Here is a 26,340-nt window from a genome sequence, read left to right as displayed (position 1 = left end):
CTGTTATGCCATTAAAGGTTTGGTATGGTACGGTGTCCTGGCCCCACTGGTGGACCTCCTGATGGCACCTGGGTTTTTTGGCCACTGTGTGATATAGAGTGTTGGACTGGATGGGCCATTGGCCTGATCCAACATAGCTTCTCTTATGTTCTTCTGTGACACAGAGTGTTGGACTGGATGAGCCACTGGCCTGATCCAACATGGCTTCTCTTATGTGACACAGAGTGTTGGACTGGATGGGCCACTGGCCTGATCCAACATGGCTTCTCTTACGTTCTTATGTCTGGGGCAGTGATGCTTTGTATTCTTGGTGCTTGGGAAAGGCAACAGTGTGAGGGCTTCTAGTGTCCTGGCCCCACTGGTGGACCTCCTAACGGCACCTGGGTTTTTTGGCCCCTGTGTGACACAGAGTGCTGGACTGGATGGGCCATTGGCCTGATCCAACATGGCTTCTCTTATGTTCTTATGTCTAGGGCATGATGCTCTGTATTCTTGGTGCTTTGGGGGGGGGCACAGTGGGAAGGCTTCTAGTGTCCTGGCCCCACTGGTGGACCTCCTGATGGCACCTGGGGTTTTTGGCCACTGTGTGACACAGAGTGCTGGACTGGATGGGCCATTGGCCTGATCCAACATGGCTTCTCTTATGTTCTTATGTCTGGGGCATGATGCTCTGTATTCTTGGTGCTTTGGGGGGGCACAGTGGGAAGGCTTCTAGTGTCCTGGTCCCACTGGTGGACCTCCTAATGGCACCTGGGGTTTTTGGCCCATGTGACACACAGAGTGTTGGACTGGATGGGCCATTGGCCTGATCCAACATGGCTTCTCTTACGTTCTGCTCTAGAGAACTGTTCAGGGCTTCTCTCTGCAGGGCTGCCCTTGCATGTGGGTTCATATCCAGATAACTTTTCATAGAGCTGGTGGCCGCTGGAAGTCAAACTTTGCCCCCTTCGTCGTTTGGCTGCTTGACATGTTTTGCACCTGGGTTGGTTCTGATGCCGGGAGGTGATTCGGGCTCCCGAGGACATTTCTATCCTGCCGTTTCTACCCACTCCCAGAGGAGATCAGCCCCCTGTGAAGGAAGTTAAGCTGCTTGACCCAAGGTCATCCCGGGAGCTTCACGGCTGAGCCGGGATTGGAACCTGGGTCTCTCGGGTCATCGTCTGACACGCTCACCCCTACGCCTCTTGGGGCCTCACGGAGCAGGGAACAAAATGTTTGGAGCCGTAGAGCACAAGGGAAGGCAGAAGAAGGGGCAAAGAACTCTCCGTTGAGGGTTCTCTTTTGCCCACATATGGTGGGAGATGGCCAGATGACAGCAGTCCTTGCCTACTGATGCTCACATGACTGGCAGAAAGAAACCAAGGCAACGGATTGTCCTGGGGAGAAAAGCTGAAAAGAAAATAAGGCCTTGTCTGCTTACAGGAAGTTCTTGTTTTTCCCCGCATTGAAATTTTTATTATTTTTTGTTAACAAACAATATTTCACAATTATCTATCATTAATATTTACAGGAAGTCCTGACCACAGAGTTCCTGGCGATTCCTAGAGCTACACTACATCACTTCCAGGTAGCTCTAGGAACTGCCAGAAACTCTATGGTCAGCATTTCCTGTAATCAGACAAAGTCTTGTTTTTCTTCTTAATGTTTATCTCCAGGACCCCACCCACGATCCTACCTTTATCCTTGCATTCCTTAACGGGCAGCTTGTGCGTGAACAGGACAGTGACGAGGTTACCGTCATGACATCTTGATTGACTTAAACGGATAGTGACTTCAAGGCCGCCCTGAGCCTGCCTAGGCGGGGGGGCGGGATACAAATAAAATTTAATAATAATAATAATAAAAAAGGCAAGCTCATGGCTGCCGTGGGGATTCGAACGCGGGACTCTCAGGTTAACGTCTCACCCAGTAGCCAATGAACCCAAGGAAGAGGTTCCATCATTTAACTCAGTGGGGCTTAATTAAAAGCAAGCCACTTTCCAGAATTTGGTCCATTGTGTGTGCATTTACATGCGGGACTTCTAGGAGCGTCCCCCCTTCTGTACCGGATCGCCATCTGTATATTCTACCGTTATAGTTTTAAGCTTTCAATAATGTTTCCAAGTTCAGTTTATTACAATCAGGGCTGTTTTTGAAGAAATAGCCCAGGAGGAACACACACCCCTGAGATCATCATTGTTTCATACAGGGCTTTTTTTTCCTAGGAAAAAAAGTGCGGCAGGAACTCATTCCCATATTAGGCCACACACCCCTGCCAAGCCAGCCGGAACGGTGTTCCTGTGAATTCCTACTAAAAAAAAAAAAAAAGGCCCTGATTACAAATATGAGTTGCATGTCAAAAATTCTTGGCTAGAATGAAAATCGGAGCTAAATAGTATATAAAACAGAATAAGTACGTTGAAACAAGACCAAGTTTTTGCCGCCTAATTAAACATCAATGAAAAAAAACAGGACAGGGAGAAAGTCTAAACAGCCCAGAAACACCAGGTATCTCCTTTGTATAATGAAAACATTGGAGAGCTACTGGCCCAACAGGAAGTAGGTAACACTGAGTCGTGAATATTACAGAGGCTGTAAAGCGCCAGAGATAAAAAAGATTACAAGAAATATTTTTGAAGCTGACGTAAGACTTCAGAGAGCGTCACACTAAAGGCTTAAGTTATTCATATGTGCATCTCTTGACAAAGATACTAATCGAAACAGGAAATATAACGATCAACATTTCCATTGAGAACATACGTTATGTGCAGTTGGAGAATATATTTATATCGCCTTTGAGTGTTGTACAAGTCTTTACATATTCCTTGGAAGCCTGGGACTGTAATAGAACTTGGTGGTTTGGTTTATGTTATTAAAGGTTTGGAACACTTTCCCCATGAAGAAAGGTTGAAACGCTCGGGGCTCTTTAGCTTGGAGAAACGTCGACTACGGGGTGACATGATAGAGGTTTACAAGATTATGCATGGGATGGGGAAAGTAGAGAAAGAAGTACTTTTCTCTCTCTCACACAATACAAGAACTTGTGGGCATTCAATGAAATTGCTGAGCAGTCAGGTTAAAACGGATAAAAGGAAGTCCTTCTTCACCCAAAGGGTGATTAACATGTGGAATTCACTGCCACAGGAGCTGGTGGCGGCTACAAGCATAGCCAGCTTCAAGAGGGGGTTAGATAAAAATATGGAGCAGAGGTCCATCAGTGGCTATTAGCCACAGTGTGTGTGTGTGTGTGTGTGTGTGTATAATTTTTTTGGCCACTGTGTGACACAGAGTGTTGTACTGGATGGGCCATTGGCCTGATCCAACATGGCTTCTCTTATGTTCTTATTCTGGATATTGTATTTATTGGCAACAGTGTGTGTGTGACAACATTTTGAATTCTTCTCATAAGTAATACTAGTGTTCTGTGTATTATTTGTGCGTTAGAGATACTAAGTACACTGTTTTCATTATACAAGGAAGATATCTGGTGTTTTCTGGTTTAGCCTAATTAAACTAGGGCAAGGCACAAAACCTCACTACCTTGGAAGTGATTTCATTACAACAATCAGCAAGAGGAGGAAGCATAAAATTGATTAGATCTGCCCGGAAACCTGGAGGCAAATGGAGTAAGATATGAAGATCGAATGTTCTGATAAAGCAGGTGCCGTAAAAGGACACATTCGACTGTCTCCATCGATCCAGATTGCAAGAACAGAGTATCTTCACATGTCCGTATCTCCCTCTTCGAATGATGTTTTAATTGCTGCTTCACTCTTCGCTGTAACCCTGCCTGACCCACGCAGTGCAGGGGAGGGTAGGATAGAAGACTAATAAATCATAATGCCTCCAGCAAGAGAGCTGAGTGGCCATCAGCGCTTACCCCCAGACATCAAGTAGTCCCTCAAAATGGGCAATCGGAAGTTGCCAGCAAGCGTGGCGAGGTGCAGCCGGATCCCAGGAAACTTCTGGCCCACGCCCGTGGCTTCCGTGCTGAAGTTGCAAAAGGCCCCGAGTCCAAAGATGCCATGCGGGTGGTAGCCCAAAATGTAATTCCGAGTGGTCAATAAGTTGTGGGTTTTGAAAAGCTGAGGAAGGAAAGAGAAAGGGAGAGAGAAGAAGGAATAAAATTAGTTACATAAGAACATAAGAGAAGCCATGTTGGATCAGGCCAGTGGCCGATCCAGCCCAACACTCTGCGTCACATAAGAACATAAGAGAAGCCATGTTGGATCAGGCCAGTGGTCCATCCAGTCCAACACTCTGAGTCACATAAGAACATAAGAGAAGCCATATTGGATCAGGCCAGTGGCCCATCCAGTCCAACACTCTGAGTCACATAAGAACAGAAGAGAAGCCATATTGGATCAGGCCAGTGGCCCATCCAGTCCAACACTCTGAGTCACATAAGAACATAAGAGAAGCCATATTGGATCAGGCCAGTGGCCCATCCAGTCCAACACTCTGAGTCACATAAGAACAGAAGACAACCCATGTTGGATCAGGCCAGTGGCCCATCCAGCCCAACACTCTGTATCACATAAGAATGTAAGAGAAGCCATGTTGGATCAGGACAGTGGCCCATCCAGCCCAACACTCTGTATCACATAAGAGAAGCCATGTCAGATCAGGCCAATGGCCCATCCAGTCCAACACTCTGTGTCACATAAGAACAGAAGAGAGCCCATGTTGGATCAGGACAGTGGCCCATCCAGCCCAACACTCTGTATCACATAAGAGAAGCCATGTCAGATCAGGCCAATGGCCCATCCAGTCCAACACTCTGTGTCACATAAGAACAGAAGAGAAGCCATATTGGATCAGGCCAGTGGCCCATCCAGTCCAACACTCTGAGTCACATAAGAACATAAGAGAAGCCATATTGGATCAGGCCAGTGGCCCATCCAGTCCAACACTCTGAGTCACATAAGAACAGAAGACAACCCATGTTGGATCAGGCCAGTGGCCCATCCAGCCCAACACTCTGTATCACATAAGAATGTAAGAGAAGCCATGTTGGATCAGGACAGTGGCCCATCCAGCCCAACACTCTGTATCACATAAGAGAAGCCATGTCAGATCAGGCCAATGGCCCCTCTAGTCCAACACTCTGTGTCACATAAGAAAATGAGAAACCATGTTGGATCAGGCCAGTGGCCCATCCAGTCCAACACTCTGAGTCACATAAGAACAGAAGAGAACCCATGTTGGATCAGGCCAATGGCCCATCCAGCCCAACACTCTGTATCACATAAGAATGTAAGAGAAGCCATGTTGGATCAGGACAGTGGCCCATCCAGCCCAACACTCTGTATCACATAAGAGAAGCCATGTCAGATCAGGCCAATGGCCCATCCAGTCCAACACTCTGTGTCACATAAGAACATAAGGGAAGCCATTTTAGATCAGGCCAGTGGCCCATCCAGCCCAACCTTCTGTGTCACATAAGAACGTAAGAGAAGCCATGTTGGATCAGGCCAGTGGCCCATCCAGCCCAACACTCTGTATCACATAAGAATGTAAGAGAAGCCATGTTGGATCAGGACAGTGGCCCATCCAGCCCAACACTCTGTATCACATAAGAGAAGCCATGTCGGATCAGGCCAATGGCCCATCCAGTCCAACACTCTGTGTCACATAAGAACATAAGGGAAGCCATTTTAGATCAGGCCAGTGGCCCATCCAGCCCAACACTCTGTGTCACATAAGAACGTAAGAGAAGCCATGTTGGATCAGGCCAGTGGCCCATTCAGCCCAACACTCTGTATCACATAAGAGAAGCCATGTTGGATCAGGCCAATGGCCCATCCATTCCAACCCTCTGTATCACATGAGAACATAAGAGAAGCCATGTTGGATCAGGCCAGTGGCCCATACAGTCCAACATTCTGAGTCACATAAGAACAGAAGAGAACCCATGTTGGATCAGGCCAATGGCCCATCCAGCCCAACACTCTGCATCACATAAGAGAAGCCATGTTGGATCAGGCCAGCGGCCCATCCAGTCCAACACTCTGTTTCACACAATGGCTAAAAAAAACAGGTGCCATCAGGAGGTCCATCAGTGGAGCCAGGACACTAGAAGCCATCCCACTGTGCCCCCCCAAGCACCAAGAAGACAGAGCATCACAGCTCCAGACATAAGAACACAAGAGAAGTCATATTGGATCAAGCCAATGGCCCATCCAGTCCAACACTCTGTACACACAGTGGCCCAAAAGCCGCAGGTGCCATCAGTGGTGCCAGGGCACTAAAAGCCCTCCCACTGTGCCCCCCCAAGCACCAAGAATACAGAGCATCACTGCCCCAGACAGAGAGTTCCAACAATATGCTGTGGCAATATGCTGCTCCATATGCTCATCCAATCCCCTCTTGAAGCTGGCTATGCTTGTAGCCACCACCACCATATGAAGATCAAATGTTCTTCATATGCCCAAAGCTGTTTTTGGGGTGAAGTTGAATTTTTCAAGCCAGGTGGGATGATGGCCATTTCCACAGCCAGCCCAGGCAGAGAGTGTAGAACCCTTTCTCCCTGCAGGGCTAGTTTTCGGCTTGCGGGGAGAGTTGAATTTCAAGATGGAGACTCTGCCCTGCTGTCAGGCACATCATGCCCTCCCATTACAGCTCTCCCACCGTATTCCCAGCAAAAGCTCCTAAAACGGTGGGGGGGCAGGCATGAGGGAGGGCCTTGGCTTCCTGACCCGTGTAGTACATGGCAGTGAATCCCACGTGTGAATCACCCTTTGGGTGAAAAAGGACTTCCTTTTATCCGTTTTAACCTGGCTGCTCAGCAATTTCATCGAATGCCCACAATTTCTTGTCTTGTGAGAAAGGGAGAAAAGGACTTCTTTCTCTACTTTCTCCATCCCATGCATAATCTTGTCAACCTCTATCATGTCACCCCGCAGTCGACGTTTCTCCAAGCTAAAGAGCCCCAAGCGTTTCAACCTTTCTTCATAGGGAAAGTGTTCCAGCCCTTTAACCATTCTAGTTGCCCTTTTTTGCACTTTTCCCAATGCTAGAATATCTTTTTTGAGGTGCAGTGACCAGAATTGTACACAGTATTCCAAAAAGAGTATGGGCTGTTGTAGATTTTGCCCATCTGCAGATTGGCACCTGCAGAAGACCTTGCTCAGGTGAGTAAAGCTGTCATAGTAGACGACGGGAGCTGGAGGAACCCATCAGCTCAACTGATGATAAAGATGGAGGAGGAGGAGATTGGATTTATACCCCACCCTTCACTACCCGAAGGAGTCTAACAGAGCGACTTACGATCTCCTTCCCTTCTCCTCCCCATGACAGACACCCTGTGAGGTCGGTGGGGCGGAGAGAGCCCTGACAGAAACTGCTCTTGAGCAGAACAGCTCTGAGAGAGTTATGACTGACCCAAGGCCACTCCAGCAGCTGCAAGTGGAGGAGTGCGGAATCAAACCCGGTTCTCCCAGATAAGAGAGCTATGGCTGACCCAAGGTCATTCCAGCAGGGGCAAGTGGAGGAGTGGGGAATCAAGCCCGGTTCTCCCAGATAAGAGAGCTCTGGCTGACCCAAGGAGATTCCAGCAGCTGCAAGTGGAGGAGTGGGGAATCAAACGTGGTTCTCTCAGATAAGAGAGCTGTGGCTGACCCCAGGCCATTCCAGCAGCTGCAAGTGGAGAAGGGGGGAATCAAACCTGGTTCTCTCAGATAAGAGAGCTGTGGCTGACCCCAGGCCATTCCAGCAGCTGCAAGTGGAGGAGTCGGGAATCAAACCCGGTTCTCCCAGAGAAGAGAGCTATGGCTGACCCAAGGTCATTCCAGCAGGTGCAAGTGGAGGAGGGGGGGAATCAAACCCGGTTCTCCCAGATAAGAGAGCTATGGCTGACCCAAGGCCATTCCAGCAGGTGCAAGTGGAGGAGTGGGGAATCAAACCTATTTCTCCCAAATAAGAGTCTGCACACTCATGTCAGACCCTGACAGTTCAATGATTTTAGACAGTCCATTACAAAATTAGCTGTTTATTGAGACATGACAGGTCAGAGCAAGACAGCCTTTGTGAAACTGGCTTTGGCGAGCTTTTGCCCTTCTTTTATGGTCCCTGGTCCAAACCATTATACATTCAAAGAAAAGCGGAAAGAAAGCAGTCCCACACCCCCAAGATTCTACCCAGGCCCCTCGCAGGTGTGCACTTAATCAGGCAAGAGCGACCTTGGTAACCCTCGAGACCCGGCAGAAAGGAATGTTTCTGCTGTTACAGTTTGGAGAGCCAGTTTGGTATAGTGGTTAAGTATGCGGACTCTTATCTGGGAGAACTGGGTTTGATTCCCCACTCCTCCACTTGCACCTGCTGGAATGGCCTTGGGTCAGCCGTAGCTCTGGCAGAGGTTGTCCTTGAAAGGGCAGCTGCTGTGAGAGCCCTCTCAGCCCCACCCACCTCACAGGGTGTCTGTTGTGGGGGAGGAAGGGAAAGGAGATTGTTAGCCGCTCTGAGACTCTTCGGAGTGGAGGGCAGGATATAAATCCAATATCTTCATCTACCTCACAGGGTGTCTGTTGTGGGGAAGGAAGGGAAATCTGGATCGGGGCGGCTCAGCGGTGCTGATGTTGTTGGATCTGTCGGCTGCGTTTGACACAGTCGACCATCAGTTACTGACCCGCCGCCTCGCCGACGCGGGGATTCAGGGGTTAGCTTTACAGTGGCTTTCCTCTTTCCTCGAAGGTCGGGGACAAAGGGTCGCGATTGGGGGTGAACTATCCCGGAGGCGCACGCTTGATTGCGGAGTGCCTCAGGGGGCGGTTCTCTTCCCGATGTTATTTAACATCTATATGCATTTCCTTGCCCAGATTGCCCGAAGGTATGGGCTGGGTTGTCACCAGTACGCTGATGATACCCAGCTCTATCTACTTATGGACGGCCGACCGGTCTCCGTCCCAGAAAATCTAGACCGGGCACTGCAGGACGTGGCTGGATGGCTCAGACTGAGCGGGCTGAAGCTAAATCCAGCGAAGACAGAGGTCCTTTGCTTGGGTCGTCGGGGTCCGGGTAGGGAAATCCCCCTTCCAGCTTTTGAGGGTGCGCCGCTGACGGCGGCAGACAGGGTCAAAAGCCTGGGGGTACTATTGGAGTCCTCCTTAACGATGGAGGCTCAGATAGCAGCCACTGCCAAGTCCGCTTTCTTTCATCTTAGGCGGGCAAGGCAGTTGGCCCCCTTCCTGGAGCACGACGATCTAGCAACAGTGATCCACGCCAAGGTCACCTCGAGGTTGGACTACTGCAATGCTCTCTACATGGGGCTGCCTTTGTGCCGAACCCGAAAGCTACAGCTAGTGCAGAATGCCGCGGCCCGGCTGTTGTTAGGACTCCCAAGAAGGGAGCACATCCGGCCAGGGCTCCGGGATCTGCACTGGCTGCCAATAGCTTACCGAGTCTGGTACAAGGTGCTGGTTATTACCTTTAAAGCCCTATATGGCCTAGGACCTGCCTACCTGAAGGACCGTCTCTCCCCACATGTGCCCCAGAGAGTACTGAGACTGGGAACTCGAAATCTCCTAGTTATCCCCGGGCCAAAAGAAGCCCACTTAAAATCCACCAGGGACCGGGCCTTTTCTGTGGCGGCCCCCTCCTGGTGGAACCAGTTGCTGGAGGAGGTTAGGGCCCTGCGGGACCTTGCCCAGTTCCGCAGGGCCTGTAAGACAACCCTCTTCCGGCTGGCCTATGACTAGCTGGTACAAGAAATCCAGGTGTAGTTATATTAGAGGTTGCTGTCCCTAATGTTTTAAATGTTTTAAATGTTTTATAATTTTAAATATTTTATAATTTAAATGTATTAATTAATTTTAACGGTTTTATGCTTAAATGTTACTATGTGAAATCTTATGCTCTGAGCCGCCCTGAGCCACTTGTTGGGAAGGGCGGGATATAAATTAATAATAAATTAAATAAATTTTTTAAAAGGAGATTGTGAGCCGCTCTGAGACTCTTTGGAGTGGAGGGCGGGATATAAATCCAATATCTTCTTCTTCATCTACATAGAGATAGAGACAGTGCAAGTGGAGGCGATGGAAAATTAAAGTCCGTAGCTAGAGACACTTAAGCACTACACCAAACAAATGAACTAACAGCGGTCTTGCCAGACCCCCCCGCCCCATAAATCTTTCTGGGGACCCCTCACTCCCCAAAAGACTCAGAGAAGAGACAATCAGACTGCAGCTCTCCGCTGCTCTTGGCCCTTCACGCGCAGCCCTGCATTTTTAGCCTCAGCTTGTTTGGGAGCCCTGTTTGCCATTTGCAGCAGGTGGAAGGTCTCCTGGGGAACAACAGATGTGCCCGGGGGGGGCACCAGGGACACTCCCGGAGCAAAATATCCCGCAGACGCCAACGCTCGAAGACACACAGCCTCCCAGCTGCCGGGTGAGAGGAATGCTAAAAAGCTCCATCCACATCCAAAAACGCTCAGCTGTCAGAATGCAGCGAACACGATCGGGGAGGGAGGGGCTGGCTTCTATTTTGCTCCATCTTTTCCCTTCCTGTTGCTTCACCGTGGCAAATGTCAAAGACATGCATCCCCAGGGCTTTTTTTTTTTTTGCAACAGGAACTCCTTTGCATATTAGGCCACACCCCTCTTACGTAGCCAATCCTCCAAGAGCCTACAGAGCTCTTCGTACAGGGCGCCTTTGCATATGAGGCCACACACCCCCGATGCAGCCAATCCTCCTGGAGCTTACAGTAGGCCCTGTACTAAGGGCCCTGGAAGCTCTGGGAGGATTGGCTGCATCCGGGGATGTGGCCTAATATGCAAAGGCGCTTCTGCTAAAATTCCACCCTTGGGCCACACCTCCCTGATGTAGCCAATCCTCCTGGAGCTTCCAGGGCTCTTAGTACTGGGCTTACTGTAAGCTCCAGGAGGATTGGCTGCATCAGGGGTGTGTGGCCTAATATGCAAAGATGCTTCTGCTAGAATTCCACCCCTAGGCCCACCCCCCTGATGTAGCCAATCCTCCTGGAGCTTCCAGGGCTCTTAGTACAGGGCCTACTGTAAGCTCCAGGAGGATTGGCTGCATCAGGGGTGTGTGGCCTAATATGCAAAGGCGCTTCTGCTAGAATTCCACACCTCCCTGATGTAGCCAATCCCCTTGGAGCTTACAGGGCTCTTAGTACAGGGCCTACTGTAAGCTCCAGGAGCACTGGCTGCATCAGGGCGGTGTGGCCTAATATGCAAAGGAGTTCCTGCTACGAAAAAAAAAAGCCCTGGTGATGCATGTCTTTGACATTTGTCCTGGTGAAGCAACAGGAAGGGAAAAGGTGGGACAGAACAGAAGTTTAGACCCCCAGCGCCTCACTCACTCCGTCCGTCCACACCTTCCCACGGCACTGCATCTTTTCTCAGAAAGCAGATGCAGAATCCGAGGCTGCCTGCAGGGGGCGCTCAGCTAAGCCACGGGGCTGCTTCCCAGGAGCAAAGGGGATACACCGACCCCTCTGAATCTAGATCTGGCTCAGCTAGGGTTGCCAGCCTCCTGGCGGGGGCTGGAGATCGCCTAACATTACAACAACTGATCTGCGGTTGACAGAAATCAGGTCACAGGGAGAAAACGGCCCCTTTGGAGGACGAACTCTATGGCATGACTCCGCTCCCCAAGGTCCACTCCCAAATCTCCAGAAATTTCCCAACTCAGAGTTCGAAACCCTAAGTCCCAGCTCCCAAGTTAGACACTGGGCTCAGTTGTGGCTCCATCCCCAAAAAAGCCCAGCCATAGGAAGGAGGAGGAGCAAGATTTAAAGCCTTATCATGTTATGGTAAGAATCCCGTGGTGCAGAGGGTTAAAGGTGCAGTTCTGCAGCCCTAAGCTCTGCTCACGACCTGAGTTCGATCCCTGGCGGAAGCTGGGTTTTCAGGTAGCCAGCTCCAGGTTGACTAAGCCTTCCATCCTTCCGAGGTCAGTAAAATGAGTCCCCAGCTTGCTGGGGGGAAGTAGACGACTGGGGAAGGCAATGGCAAACCACCCCGTAAAAAGTCTGCTGTGAAAACGTTGTGAGAGCAACGGCACCCCAGAGTTGGAAACGACTGGTGCTTGCATTGGGTACCTTTGCTTTCCTATCTACACAAAAGGAGCTCTGTGGCGCAGAGTGGTAAAGCTGCAGTTGAAAATGACTGGTGCTTGCACAGGGGACTACCTTTACCTTTAAGAGCTCCGTGGCGCAGAGTGGTAAAGCTGCAGTACTGCAGTCCTAAGCTCTGCTCACGACCTGAGTTCGATCCTGGCGGAAGCTGGTTTCAGGTAGCCGGCTTGAGGTTGACTCAGCCTTCCGAGGTCGGTCAAATGAGCCCCCAGCTTGCTGGGGGGGGGGGATGTAGATGACTGGGGAAGGCAAGGGCAAACCACCTCGTAAAAAGTCTGCCGTGAAAACGTTGTGAGAGCAATGGCACCCCAGAGTCGGAAACGACTGGTGCTTGCATTGGGGACCTTTGCTTTCCTATCTACACTGAAGGAGCTCTGTGGCGCAGAGTGGTAAAGCTGCAGTACTGCAGTCGGAGTCCTCTGCTCACTACCTGAGTTCGATCCCTGGCAGAAGCTGGGTTTTCAGGTAGCCGACTCAGGTTGACTCAGCCTTCCATCCTTCTGAGGTCAGTAAAATGAGTCCCCAGCTTGCTGCGGGGGAAAGTGTAGATGACTGGAGAAGGCAATGGCAAACCACCCCGTAAAAAGTCTGCCGTGAAAACAGAAACGACTGGTGCTTGCACAGGGGACCTTCCCTTTCCTTCCATGTTATGATGCAACAAAGAACTCCTTTTCTCCAGTTTATCCTCACAATATCCCTGAGAAGCAGGTTAGGCTAAAAAAGACTATTGACACCGAGCAAGCTTCAAGATTCAAACCCGGGTCTCCCCAATTCTAGTCCACCACTTTTTATTCTCCTAGTTTTGAAGTGCCTTAATATATTCACATACCCCCATTCAGTGGCACCTTCAAGTCCAGGGGTGGCCAAATTTGCTTAAAGTAAGAGCCGCATCGAACAAACGTCAGATGTTTGGGAGCCGAAAGACGGACGGAAGGAAGGAAGGAAGGAAGGAAGGAAGGAAGGAAGGAAGGAAGGAAGGAAGGAAGGAAGGAAAATACAGTGGAGAGAGAGATGGAAAGAAAGCAACTTTAAATGCATTCTCTAAGCTACCACCTGGCTTGGCTTGGAGAAGTGATTTCAAGAGACAAATGCCTTCTCCAAGCCAACCAACGTGGTGGTGGCTTCAAGAGCCACACACTATTTGTGAAAGAGCCACAAGTGGCTCCCGCACCACAGTTTGGCCACTCCTGTTCTAGACTAACAACATTTGTGCCAAGGTATGAGCTTTCGTGAGTTGCCACTTGCTTCTTTAGATACAGCTAGAATATGAGTCCGTTTGTCCTTACATCTCGGGAGTGCAGTGATTTCAGATGCTGAATAACAATAGCAGGCGAATGACAACAGCAGGCGTGATTGGATTAGGTGTGATATGCAGAAAGGTAGCAGGCATGGAGACATGAGCATTGGTAATGAGAAAGAAAACCCAGGTCTCAGTTCAGTCCAGGAGGATGCACTGTCATGAGCTTCGAGAAGAATAAGAATAAGATTTAGGGGAGGGACGGTGGCTCAGTGGTAGAGCATCTGCTTGGGAAGCAGAAGGTCCCAGGTTCAATCCCTGGCATCTCCAAAAAAGGGGCCAGGCAAATAGGTGTGAAAAACCTCAGCTTGAGACCCTGGAGAGCCGCTGCCAGTCTGAGAAGACAATACTGACTTTGATGGACCGAGGGTCTGATTCAGTATAAGGCAGCTTCATATGTTCATATGTTCATTTTGGATTCATACCCCGCCCTTCTGAATCTCAGAGTGGCTCACAATCTCCTTTATCTTCCTCCCCCACAAAAGATGAGTTGTGAGGTGGATGGGGCTGAGAGAGCTCTCCCAGAAGCTGCCCTTTCGAGGACAGCTCTGCCAGAGCTATGGCTAACCCAAGGCTCTTCCAGCAGCTGCAAGTGGAGGAGCTGGGAAACAAACCCGGTTCTCCCAGATAAGAGTCTGCGCACTGAAGCACTACACCAAACTGACTCTCAGCAGTCTCTTTCATCAGTCAGCAGCCCGATGCCCTTCATCGCTACGCCACGCTGGCTATAAGGCTTTTATCACATAGAAGCCCAGCAGTAGGAAACCCTTCACCTGCTCTTGCCTCATCCTCTGAAGCGATATCTACAGCCTTCTATCATGATATGACGCAACAGAGACCTTCAGATTCAAATGATGCAATTAAAAAAAAAGAAAAGAAAACAAGATCGGAGCTGAGATTCATCGACAAGTCGGGTAATTGGACTCTGGCATGGGAGACAGGCAGAGTCCGCCCGGGGCTAAAAAAAGCACACGGTCAGACGGGCAAAAACAATTAGGCACTGTACCTACATCAGATAAGGGTGCCCTTTGATACCAACCTATCACTCAGCATCAGCTGGCTTTAGCCACTGCGCAACAGTCTACTGTGTCCAGGTGTGCCGGGGGAAACACGCTGCTCTAACCCAGATATTGCCAGCTACCTGTTACGCCAGTTGTTGTTTTTTTAAATGACCGCAACGTTTTAACAGCACATCCAACAAACGCAGGGAACTCAGAAAGGACACACACACCCCTCCAAGATTCAGAAGGGGTTTGAAGATTTGCCAGACTTGAGTTCGGGAACACCTTAGAGAGCAGGAAAATCTTTGGGGATCGATCAAGACGGGTAGCGGGTTAGTCCGTTTGCAGCAGCAGCGAATAGCAAGAGTCCAGAAGCAGCTCCAAGACGAAACATAATTTGGGGCAAAGTAGGAGCTTTCATGAAGAGCCCCGTGGCGCAGAGCGGTAAAGCTGCGGTACTGCAGTCGGAGCCCTCTGCTTACGACCTGAGTTCGATCCCAGCGGAAGCTGGTTCACGTAGCTGGCTCAGGTTGACTCAGCCTTCCATCCTTCTGAGGTCGGTAAAATGAGGACCCAGCTTGCTGGGGGGGGGGAAAGTGTAGATAACTAGGGAAGGCAATGGCAAACCACCCCGTAAAAAGTCTGCCATGAAAACGTTGTGAAAACAACGTCAACCCAGAGTCCTGCACACAGGACTACCTTTTTTAGGAGCTTTCATGAGTCACTGCTCCCTCCCTTCCTTCTTTTTCTTCCTTCCTTCCTTCCTTTCTTTTTCTATGATTTGTATTCCACCCTCCCAACAAGACAGGCTCGAAGATCTCTGGGGTATGATCTTCAAAGATCTTTGGGGGATGAGCTTCTGAGAGTCAAAGTTCCCTTTGTAAGATACAAGGAGAAACGGAGGTTTCTGTCTGATGAAGGACTCTTGAACGTTTATATCCCCAAAGTTCTGTTGGTCTCTTAAGGTGCAACTGGACTCAGATCTAGTTACTCGGCCATATCATACCACATATCATATCATATCATATATTTATTGCTCACAGACCATTTGGCCATAAGCAAATGCCAATGAAATAGAACATAAGAACATAAGAGAAGCCATGTTGGATCAGGCCAATGGCCCATCCAGTCCAACACTCTGTCACACAGTGGCCAAATTTTTATATATATATATATACACACACACACACACTGTGGCTAATAGCCACTGATGGACCTCTGCTCCATATTTTTATCTAAACCCCTCTTGAAGGTGGCCATGCTTGCGGCTGCCACCACCTCCTGTGGCAGTGAATGCCACATGTTAATCACCCTTTGGGTGAAGAAGTACTTCCTTTTATCCGTTTTAACCTGTCTGCTCAGCAATTTCAGCAAATGGCCACGAGTTCTTGTATTGTGAGAAAGGGAGAAAAGTACTTCTTTCTCTGCTTTCTCCATCCCATGCATTATCTTGTAAACCTCTATCATGTCACCCCGCAGTCGACGTTTCTCCAAGCTAAAGAGTCCCAAGCGTTTCAACCTTTCTTCATAGGGAAAGTGTTCCAGCCCTTTAATCATTCTAGTTGCCCTTTTCTGGACTTTCTCCAATGCTATAATATCCTTTTTGAGGTGCGGCGACCAGAACTGCACACAGTATTCCAAATGAGACCGCACCATCGATTTATACAGGGGCATTATGATACTGGCTGATTTGTTTTCAATTCCCTTCCTAATAATTCCCAGCATGGCGTTGGCCTTTTTTATTGCAATCACACACTGTCTTGACATTTTCAGTGAGTTATCTACCATGACCCCAAGATCTTTCTCTTGGTCAGTCTCTGCCAGTTCACACAATTCATCAATACAGATTTTACAAAATAAACATTTCGAATCAGCAAAGCGCACAACATAAAACATCATATTACTTGACCGTAAGTCAAGACGTTCACTCTCTGAAAGTATCTTCGAGAGGAGGGAAGGTGGCCATACTCACTCGTATGGGAAAGTAGTCCCGGAAATACCGCCACATGGCCCAGTTTCGGACCCACTGAGACCTCCTTCCACCTTTGGAGAAGAGAAAGCATCAATCATATATCAGGAAGGCGAGAGAATCTTAACAAAAAACAGCCTCACAGCCCCCCCATGTCAGGGGTCCCCAGAGCCCACGAGCATCCTTGGAATTCTGCCACAGTGTTGTGGGCACAGCCACAAAATGGCTGCCACCGGAGGCGGAGCCAGCCACAAAATGGCCGCTGCAGCTTATTTCCAGTCACACAACAAAGATCCTTTTGTTGTGGCGTAGCTGCTGCCAAAGCCACATTTTTAACACGCTGGGGAGCCAATTAACTCTCCAACAGCCAATCAGAAGCTTTGCTGGACCAAGCTCCACCTACCTTCTAAAAACACTGAGCCAGTGCCAGGGAAAGTGTTGGGCGGGTTCAGTGGTGCCCGTGAGCGACAAAATGGGGACCCCTGCACTGTGCAATTCCCCTCACAGACAAAGGATGACAGAAAAAAACCTCAAATGATAGGCCTAAAAACAGTCCCACGCATTGGGATTTTGCCGTTTAAGAGACCACACTGCAGTGTTTACAATTCTACCACATAAAACAGAAGCCTCTGTTCAGTATAAGGGAGCATCATAAGAGAAAAAGGCTTATAGAATTATGCAGGGTAGCGGGCGGGGGGGGGGGGGGGGGCGTTTGTGGCAGAAGTGCCTTTGCTTATTAGGCCACACACCCCTGATGTAGCCAATCCTGCTGGAGCTTCCAGGGCTCTTAGTACAGGGTCTACTGTAAGCTCCAGGAAGATTGGCTACATCAGGGAGGTGTGGCCTAATATGCAAAGGAGCTTCTGCTAGAATTCCACCCCTAGGCCACACACCCCTGATGTAGCCAATCCTGCTGGAGCTTACAGGGCTCTTCGCACAGGGCCTCCTGTAAGCTCCAGGAAGATTGGCTACATCAGGGAGGTGTAGCCTAATATGCAAAGGAGCTTCTGCTAGAATTCCACCCCTAGGCCACACAGCCCTGATGTAGCCAATCCTCTTGGAGCTTACAGGGCTCTTAGTTCAGGGCCTACTGTAAGCTCCAGGAGGATTGGCTACATCAGGGAGGTGTGGCCTAATATGCAAAGGAGCTTCTGCTAGAATTCCACCCCTGGGCCACACACCCCTGATGTAGCCAATCCTCCAAGAGCTTACAGGCCTCTTAGTTCAGGGCCTACTGGAAGCTCCAGGAAGATTGGCTACATCAGGGAGGTGTGGCCTAATATGCAAAGGAGCTTCTGCTAGAATTCCACCCCTGGGCCACACACCCCTGATGTAGCCAATCCAGGAGCTTACAGGGCTCTTCCTACAGGGCCTACTCTAAGCTCTTGGAGGATTGGCTACATTGGGGGGGGGGGGTTGACCTAATATGCAAAAAAGCTGCTGCTACAAGAAAAGCCCTGAAGGAGGGGGTTTTCTGTGGATTCAACCTCCGCAGCTGCTGCCACCAGAGATCAGGAGGACTAGTGGCGCATCCGGCCTTGTGTTTAACTTCACAAGAAAGTCCAAGAAACAGCTGAGTGGCAAGGAACATTCTGCTCCCCACCGCTTAGCTGTTATTGAAGATTTCACAGGGAGAAGACAGCAGGGGCTTAAAGGGACTCAAGAGCCTCTTTAAACCCCGGCTTTCTGCTCTATCACTCTGTGGGAGAGTGTGCTCTTCAGGCAAAATCTGTGATGAATTTTGCTTTGTTGTTCAGTTTGTGCCCATCTCTACTGGTAACTGCGTGAAACCACGGTGTCACCGGGGCTTTTTTGGTAGCAGGAACTCCTTTGCATATGAGGCCACACCCCTGTGATGTAGCCAATCCTCCAAGAGCTTACAGGGGTCTTCCTACAGGGGCTACTGTAAGCTCCAGGAGGATTGGCTACATCAGGGAGGCGTGGCCTAATATGCAAAGGAGCTTCTGCTAGAATTCCACCCCTGGGCCACACACCCCTGATAAAGCCAATCCTCCAAGAGCTTACAGGGCTCTTAGTACTGGGCCTACTGTAAGCTCCAGGAGGATTGGCTACATCAGGGAGGTGTGGCTTAATATGCAAAGGAGCTTTTGCTAGAATTCCACCCCTGGGCCACACACCCCTGATGTAGCCAATCCTCCAAGAGCTTACAGGGCTCTTCTTACAGAGCCTACTCTAAGCTCTTGGAGGATTGGCTAGATCGGGGGGGGGGGGGGGGGTGTAGCCTAATATGCAAAGGAGCTCCTGCTACAAAAAAAGCCCCGGGTAGTGCCGTCACATCTCCAAATGTACCTGGGGGAAGGGGGCAAACCTAGCCTTGGATGAAAAGCTCACCTCCTCTTCAGCTTACCTTTCACGGGAGTGTTCCAGTCAAAGACCAGCCAGGCAAAATACACCACCGTGATCACCCAGCAGTCGGTACAAAGGAAGTACAAGAGAACGATTGAGCAACTTACACCTGTGGCAGGAGGAAGAGGGGAGGGGTGGGAAACAGGAGAATTAGGCCATTGTGCTAAGCGAAAGGGATTGGGGCTGGCGTACAACGCTGCTCCGCACTTGAAGGATTTCCCCCTCCCCCCCCTTCAGCTAAGGCGGATTTGGTTCTTCAAGGGCTTAAGACGGCCCTCTGGACTCAAATCTCCTGCACAGCTCCGGTCAAAGGCTGCCTCTCAAGCCTCCTTAGTTACTCGGCCCAGTGATTCCTCTCTCCCGTTTCAGAGCCTGCAGGGCGATCCAGGTCTTTTAGAAGGTTCTACGCCCCGGGGAGCGATGGGGTCAGCGATCGCCTTGGCGTCCGCATCAGGGGTCCCCAACCTGGAGCCCACGGGTGCCGAGCTGTCCTCCAAAACCTTCCCTGGCAGGGGGAGTGGCTTTGACCAATACCCGGTCAGGAGCCTTTGCCTAACGCTCTCCCAGCTGGCTCCAAAGTTATATCTTTTTTTACCCCTTTAAATTATATTTTTGAACTTTTGAAAGATGCCTCCGAAAGGGGTGAAAAAGACTAAGCAGAAGGAAAAAAGCTTTCAGCCTCTAACTCATTTCTTGGAACTGCCTTCCACCTCCCACGCAAGCTTGGAGAGATGTGAGGGACGACCTGCAGAAAGTCCTCTCACGGTGAATTTATTGTTTCAGGCAATGTCTAAACTAAGACAAGAAATACGAGAGGACATAACTTCTATGCTTCAACCAATGTGTCAAAACCTTCCCTGGCCTCTGCCAAGCGTTTTCAGAAAGCGGAAGGACGGAGGGTTTGCACAGCAGGGCATCTGACTGGCTGTGCAGATTAAAAAGCAAGGCCTTTTTTTGTAGCAGGGTCTCCTTTGCGCCCCGTGGCGCAGAGCGGTAAAGCAGCAGTGCTGCAGTACTGTGGTCTGAACCGTCTGCTCACGACCTGAGCGATTCTGGCGGAAGCTGGATTCAGGTAGCCGGCCCAAGGTTGACTCAGCCTTCCATCCTTCCGAGGTTGGTAAAATGAGTGCGCAGCTTGCTGGGGGGAAAGCGTAGAGGACTGGGGAAGGCAATGGCAAACCACCCCGTAAAAAAGCCTGCCGTGAAAACGTTGTGAAAGCAACGACACCCCAGTCGGAAACGACTGGTGCTTGCACAGAGGACCTTCCCTTTCGTTTCCTCCTTTGCACAGGGCATTTCTTGAGCAGGGATGCAGTTCCAGCCGGCTTAGCAGGGTGTGTGGCCTAATATGCAAATGAGTTCCTGCTGGGCTTTCCCCACAGCACGAAACAATGGTTGCATCAGGGGGTGTGGCCTAATATGCAAATGAGTTCCTGCTGTGGTTTTTCTACCCCCAAAGCCCTGCCTTTGCATATTAGGCCACGCGCTCCTGATGTAGCCAATCCACCAAGAGCTTGCAGGGCTCTTCTTACAGGGCCTCCTGTAAGCTCTTAGAGGACTGGCTACATTAGAGGTGTGGGGCCTAATATGCAAAGGAGTTCCTGCTGCTGCTGCAAAAAAAGGCCTGTTAAAAGGCATCTTGTTAAACAGAGCTTGTTAAACAGTGTATGTGTGTATATAAAATTTTTTGCCACTGTGTGACACAGAGTGTTGGACTTGATGGGCCGTTGGCCTGATCCAACATGGCTTCTCTTATGTTCTTATGCTTAAAACGCTGAAGTCACTATGACATTCAGGGCTTTTTTTGTAGCGGGAACGCCTCTGCGCATTAGGCCACACACCCCTGACGTAACCAGTCCTCCAAGAAATTACAGTAGGCCCTGTACTAAGAGCCCTGCAAGCTCTTGGAGGATTGGCTACATCAGGAGTGCGTGGCCTAATATGCAAAGGCAAGGCTTTGGGGTAGAAAAAGCCCAGCAGGAACTCATTTGCATACTAGGCCACACACCCCGATACCACCATTGTTTCGTGCTGTAGAAAAAGCCCTCGTTTGCATATTAGGCCACACCCCCTGATGCTAAGCCAGCTGGGACTGCGTCCCTGCTCAAGAAACGCCCTGTGCAAAGGAGCCCTTGCCTTTTGATCTGCACAGCCAATCAGATGCCCTGCTGCACAGCCAATCAGATGGCTACATCGGGGGGTTTGGCCTAATATGCAAAGGCGTTCCTGCCACAAAAAACGCCCTGGTAAAAGTTCTATATCACCTCGCTCTCTGACATTTTTTGATCAGCTCGTGGAAGCCATTTGGTGGCCGCGCTCGGCCTCCTGGGTCAGAATTCCAAGGTTTCCCACCGGCTCCAGACAGCTGGGGGCCCCTCTTCTGCATCAGCCACAAGCCACAAGAGAGCTTTGTGGAGTTCACAGGTCAAGTCTTGGGCCAGGAACGGGAAGCCCACAGGTTCGAATCGCCTTCTTTGGAGGTTTTTAAGCAGAGGCTGGATGGCCGTCTGACGGCAGTGCTGACCCTGTGAACTTGGGCCGCTCAAGAGGAGGAGGGCAGGAAGGGCTGCATCAGTGCTTGGTTCTCGTGGCCCCTTCTTACACGCCCAGGGAAATGCTGATCGACACTTTGGGGTCTGGAAATAATCCTTCAGGCCAGTTTGGCCAGGGATTCTGGAGGGGGGGGGGTTGCTATCTTCTGGGCATGGAGCAGGGGTCACTGGGGATATGGAGGGGAGGCATTTGTGAGTTTCCTGCATTATGCGGGGGGGGGGGGTTGGACTAGATGACCCTGGAGATCCCTTCTGACTCTTTTACATCACCTTCTATGAACATACGAAGCTGCCTTCTACTGAATCAGACCCTCGGTCCATCAAAGTCAGTATTGTCTACTCAGACTGGCAGCGGCTCTCCAGGGTCTCAAGCTGAGGTTTTTCACACCTATTTGCCTGGACCCCTTTTAGTTGGAGATGCTGGAGATTGAACCTGGGACCTTCTGCTTGCCAAGCAGATGCTCTACCACTGAGCCACTGTCCCTCCCCTTAACATATGAAGCTGCCTTCTGCTGAGTCAGATCTTCGGTCCATCAAAGTCAGTATTGTCTACTTAGACTGGCAGTGGCTCTCCAAGGTCTCAAGGTGACGTTTTTCACGCCTACCTGCCTGGACCCTTTTTAGTTGGAGATGCTGGGGATTGAACCTGGGACCTTCTGCTTACCAAGCAGATGCTCTACCACTGAGCCACCGTCCCTCCCTAACACTTATGAGGCTCTCCATGGTCTCAAGCTGAGGTTTTTCACGCCTACCTGCCTGGACCCTTTTTAGTTGGAGATGCCGAGGATTGAACCTGGGACCTTCTGCATGCCAAGCAGATAGCTCTACCATTCAGCCACAGCCCCATTCATGGCTCTCCAAGGTCTCAAGCTGAGGTTCTTCACGCCTATTTGCCTGGACCCTTTTTAGTTGGAGATGCCGGGGATTGAACCTGGGACATTCTGCTTACCAAGGAGATGCTGTACCACTGAGCCACAGCCCCATTCATGGCTCTCCAAGGTCTCAAGCTGAGGTTCTTCACGCCTATTTGCCTGGACCCTTTTTGTTGGAGATGCCGGGGATTGAACCTGGGACCTTCTGCTTACCAAGCAGATGCTGTACCACTGAGCCACTGTCCCTCCCTATCTCATCCTTTTCTATCTCATCCTCTTAGTTGGGAGGTGCCAGGAATAAAACCCGCGGCTATTCCACTGAACCACACAGTGACACGCAGACGTCTCCTGGCCCTCTTATCCCTCCCTTTGCTCTGCAAAGCTGATTAGCCTCAAGGAGCGCAGCTGTGTGCTCAGACACAGGGGATCAATGACCTGCCAATCAGCAGCCTCCTCTTCACCGGAGCAGCCAAAAGCTGCAGGCCCCGCCCCTTCACCACGCCCATCTCCAAGGCTCCGGGGGGGGGATCTGTAGCTTGGTGTCCCCCCCCCCCCGCCCGGCAAAGAACAGAGAGAGACTCAGGGGTGGGATTCTAGCAGGAGCTCCTTTGCATATTAGGCCACACACCCCTAATGTAGCCAATCCTCTTGGAGCTTACAGAAGGCCTTGTAGGAAGAGCCCTGGAAGCTCTTGGAGGATTGGCTACATCAGGGGGTGCGGCCTAATATGCAAAGGAGCTCCTGCTAGAATCCCACCCCTGGGGAGACTGAACAGCTGAAGCTCAGCTGCATCGGCAGGCAGAGTGTCATGACCAGTGTTCCCTCCAAGCTGAGTTGGCGTGAGCTAGCTCACAGTTTTTTAGCCTCCAACTCACACATTTCTGTCTCAGCTCAGGAAGGATGGCCCCAGAGTACACTCATTGATGCAGGAGCTCACAACTTTAGTCCCGGTAGCTCACAAAATAGAATTTTTGCTCGCAAGACTCCACAGCTTAGAGGGAACACTGGCCATGAGACAAAAGAAGAAGATGATATTGGATTTATATCCCGCCCCCCACTCCGAATCTTAGAGCCTCAGAGCAGCTCACAATCTCCTTTATCTTCCTCCCCCACAACACCCTGAGAAGTGGGTGGGGCTGAGAGGGCTCTGACAGCAGCTGCCCTTTCAAGGACAACCTCTGCCAGAGCTATGGCTGACCGAAGGCCATTCCAGCAGGTGCAAGTGGAGGAGTCAAACCCGATTCTCCCAGATAAGAATCCGCGCACTTAATCACTGCACCAAACTGGTACCACAGGGATGGGAAAGATGAGAACAGGTTCGAGACTGGGTCCTGAAAGGGGCAGGAGAAAAGCAGGCGTGCAAACAATAAATAAAACTTGAGAAAAAAGCAGGAGTCAAGTTTCACCTTTAAGAACAACCAGTTTTTATTCCGAACGTAAGCTTCGTGTGCTCTTAAGCACACTTCCTCAGAGGAGGTATCCAGCACAGTGAGCAAAGCCATACAGAGCTGAGCAGAGCCATACATAGCTGGCAGGCAGTGGCCCAGAATGCAACACGGTACAGATTTAAGAACCAATGACGGCGAAGTAAAATTATCCGGTAGGCCAGTGGTTTAGAGTGTAAAATGGTACAATGACAGAATAGTACAATTAACAAATTGAGCAAACCTTTGATCTGAGTCGCAGGAGCATGCGAAAGCAACAAAACAGCAGTACGTCCAAATGTGAGATTGTCCGTCCATGACAATGGGAGATGGGTTCAATATATGTAATGGGATAAGCAACCAAAGTCCCTGTTTGAGTGTGTCAATACAGCTAAGAGAGAAATGCATTGGATAGTGATGTTCTTGTCCACCTCATTTACTTTTTAACATGTCAACATGATTCTAGTTTGCCGTCGGAAAAAGGAATGTGATAAAATAGAGTGAAAATGGGTAAAGCATATGCAATGAGATATACAGCCAATATCCCTATTTTGATTATGTCAATGCAAATAATTATACTGATACGCAATTCTAAAAGAGAAACGTATTGGAATACTGTGGGTGTATAGCTGTACTCACTGAGATTGGGTTTAGCAGCTGTAATGAGAGAAAAAAAACCAATATCCCTGTTCAGTCCTGGGGAGGTGTTTGTTCCGAGTTTCATAATAATTTGTCATTCAGCAATTTCTCTCTCCGTTCTGTTCTTGAAGTTCCTTTGCAGTAAAACAAGCTACCTTGAGGTCTCCCGTTGAATGCTTTGGAAGGTTAAAGTGTTCCCCCACAGATTGCTCAGTTCTGTAATTCCTAATATCAGATTTGTTTTACCAATTTCACTATTCTGTCATTGTACCATTTTACATTGTAAACAACTGGCCTACCAGATAATTTTACTTCACTGTCATTGGTTCTTAAATCTGTACCATGTTGCATTCTGGGCCACCGCATACCAGCTATGTGTGGCTCGGCTCAGCTCTGTATGGCTTTGCTCACTGTGCCGGATTCCTTGTCTGAGGAAGTTTGCTTAAGAGGACATGAAGCTTACATTCTAAATAAAAATTGGTTGGTCTTAAAGGTAGCACTTAACTCCTGCTTTGTTCCCAAGTTTTATTTATTGTTTATTTATTGTTTGATCCATCAGGGCTTCTCTTACGTTCTTATGTGACACAGAGTGTTGGACTGGATGCGCCATTGGACTGATCCAACATGGCTTCTCTGATGTTCTTATGTCACACAGAGTGTTGGACTGGAGGGGCCACTGGCCTGATCCAACATGGCTTCTCTTGTGTTCTTATGACTGGGGCAGTGATGCTCTGACTTCTTGATGCTTGCGGGGGGGGCACAGTGGGAGAGCTTCTAGTGTCCTGGCCCCACTAGAAGCCCCCCAGGGCTTCTCTTATGTTCTTATGTGACACAGTGCTGGACTGGATGGGCCACTGGCCTGATCCAACATGGCTTCTCTTATGTTCTTATGTGACACAGAGTGTTGGACTGGACAGGCCATTGGCCTGATCCAACATGGCTTCTCTGATGTTCTTATGTGACACAGAGTGTTGGACTGGAGGGGCCACTGGCCTGATCCAACATGGCTTCTCTTATGTTCTTATGTGACACAGAGTGTTGGACTGGATGGGCCACTGGCCTGATCCAACATGGCTTCTCTGATGTTCTTATGTGACACAGAGTGTTGGACTGGACGGGCCATTGGCCTGATCCAACATGGCTTCTCTGATGTTCTTATGTGACACAGAGTGTTGGACTGGAGGGGCCACTGGCCTGATCCAACATGGCTTCTCTTATGTTCTTATGTGACACAGAGTGTTGGACTGGACAGGCCATTGGCCTGATCCAACATGGCTTCTCTGATGTTATTATGTGACACAGAGTGTTGGACTGGAGGGGCCACTGGCCTGATCCAACATGGCTTCTCTTATGTTCTTATGTGACACAGAGTGTTGAACTGGATGGGCCATTGGTCTGATCCAACATGGCTTCTCTTATGTTCTTATGTGACACAGAGTGTTGGACTGGAGGGGCCACTGGCCTGATCCAACATGGCTTCTCTGATGTTCTTATGTGACACAGAGTGTTGGACTGGAGGGGCCACTGGCCTGATCCAACATGGCTTCTCTGATGTTCTTATGTGACACAGAGTGTTGGACTGGAGGGGCCACTGGCCTGATCCAACATGGCTTCTCTGATGTTCTTATGTGACACAGAGTGTTGGACTGGAGGGGCCACTGGCCTGATCCAACATGGCTTCTCTTATGTTCTTATGTGACACAGAGTGTTGAACTGGATGGGCCATTGGTCTGATCCAACATGGCTTCTCTTATGTTCTTATGTGACACAGAGTGTTGGACTGGAGGGGCCACTGGCCTGATCCAACATGGCTTCTCTTATGTTCTTATGTGACACAGAGTGTTGGACTGGAGGGGCCACTGGCCTGATCCAACATGGCTTCTCTTATGTTCTTAAGTGACCCAGAGTGTTGGACTGGATGGGCCATTGGCCTGATCCAACATGGCTTCTCTTATGTTCTTATGTGACCCAGAGTGTTGGACTGGAGGGGCCACTGGCCTGATCCAACATGGCTTCTCTTATGTTCTTATGTGACACTGAGTGTTGGACTGGAGGGGCCATTGGCCTGATCCAACAGGGCTTCTCTTATGTTCTTATGTGACACAGAGTGTTTGACTGGATGGGCCACTGGCCTGATCCAACATGG

General features: G+C 49.9%; 1 protein-coding gene across 1 annotated transcript in view; it reads right to left on the bottom strand.

The window, feature by feature from the left end:
- The window catches only part of LOC132569160 (diacylglycerol O-acyltransferase 2-like), a 32,484-nt gene that overhangs the window by 5,635 nt on the left and 509 nt on the right, over window positions 1-26,340 (bottom strand). The window contains exons 3-5 of the mRNA XM_060235347.1: window positions 18,709-18,816; window positions 16,344-16,414; window positions 3,860-4,064 (exon numbers count right to left, since the gene is read on the bottom strand). Coding sequence (XP_060091330.1) covers window positions 3,860-4,064; window positions 16,344-16,414; window positions 18,709-18,816 — 384 coding nt within the window. The remainder of the gene's footprint in view (window positions 1-3,859; window positions 4,065-16,343; window positions 16,415-18,708; window positions 18,817-26,340) is intronic.

The sequence above is a fragment of the Heteronotia binoei genome, chromosome 3 (genome assembly GCF_032191835.1).
Source record: "Heteronotia binoei isolate CCM8104 ecotype False Entrance Well chromosome 3, APGP_CSIRO_Hbin_v1, whole genome shotgun sequence".
NCBI lineage: Eukaryota > Metazoa > Chordata > Lepidosauria > Squamata > Gekkonidae > Heteronotia > Heteronotia binoei.
The sequence above is the reverse complement of the archived record's forward strand: the minus strand, read 5'-3'. Positions and strand labels throughout refer to the sequence as shown.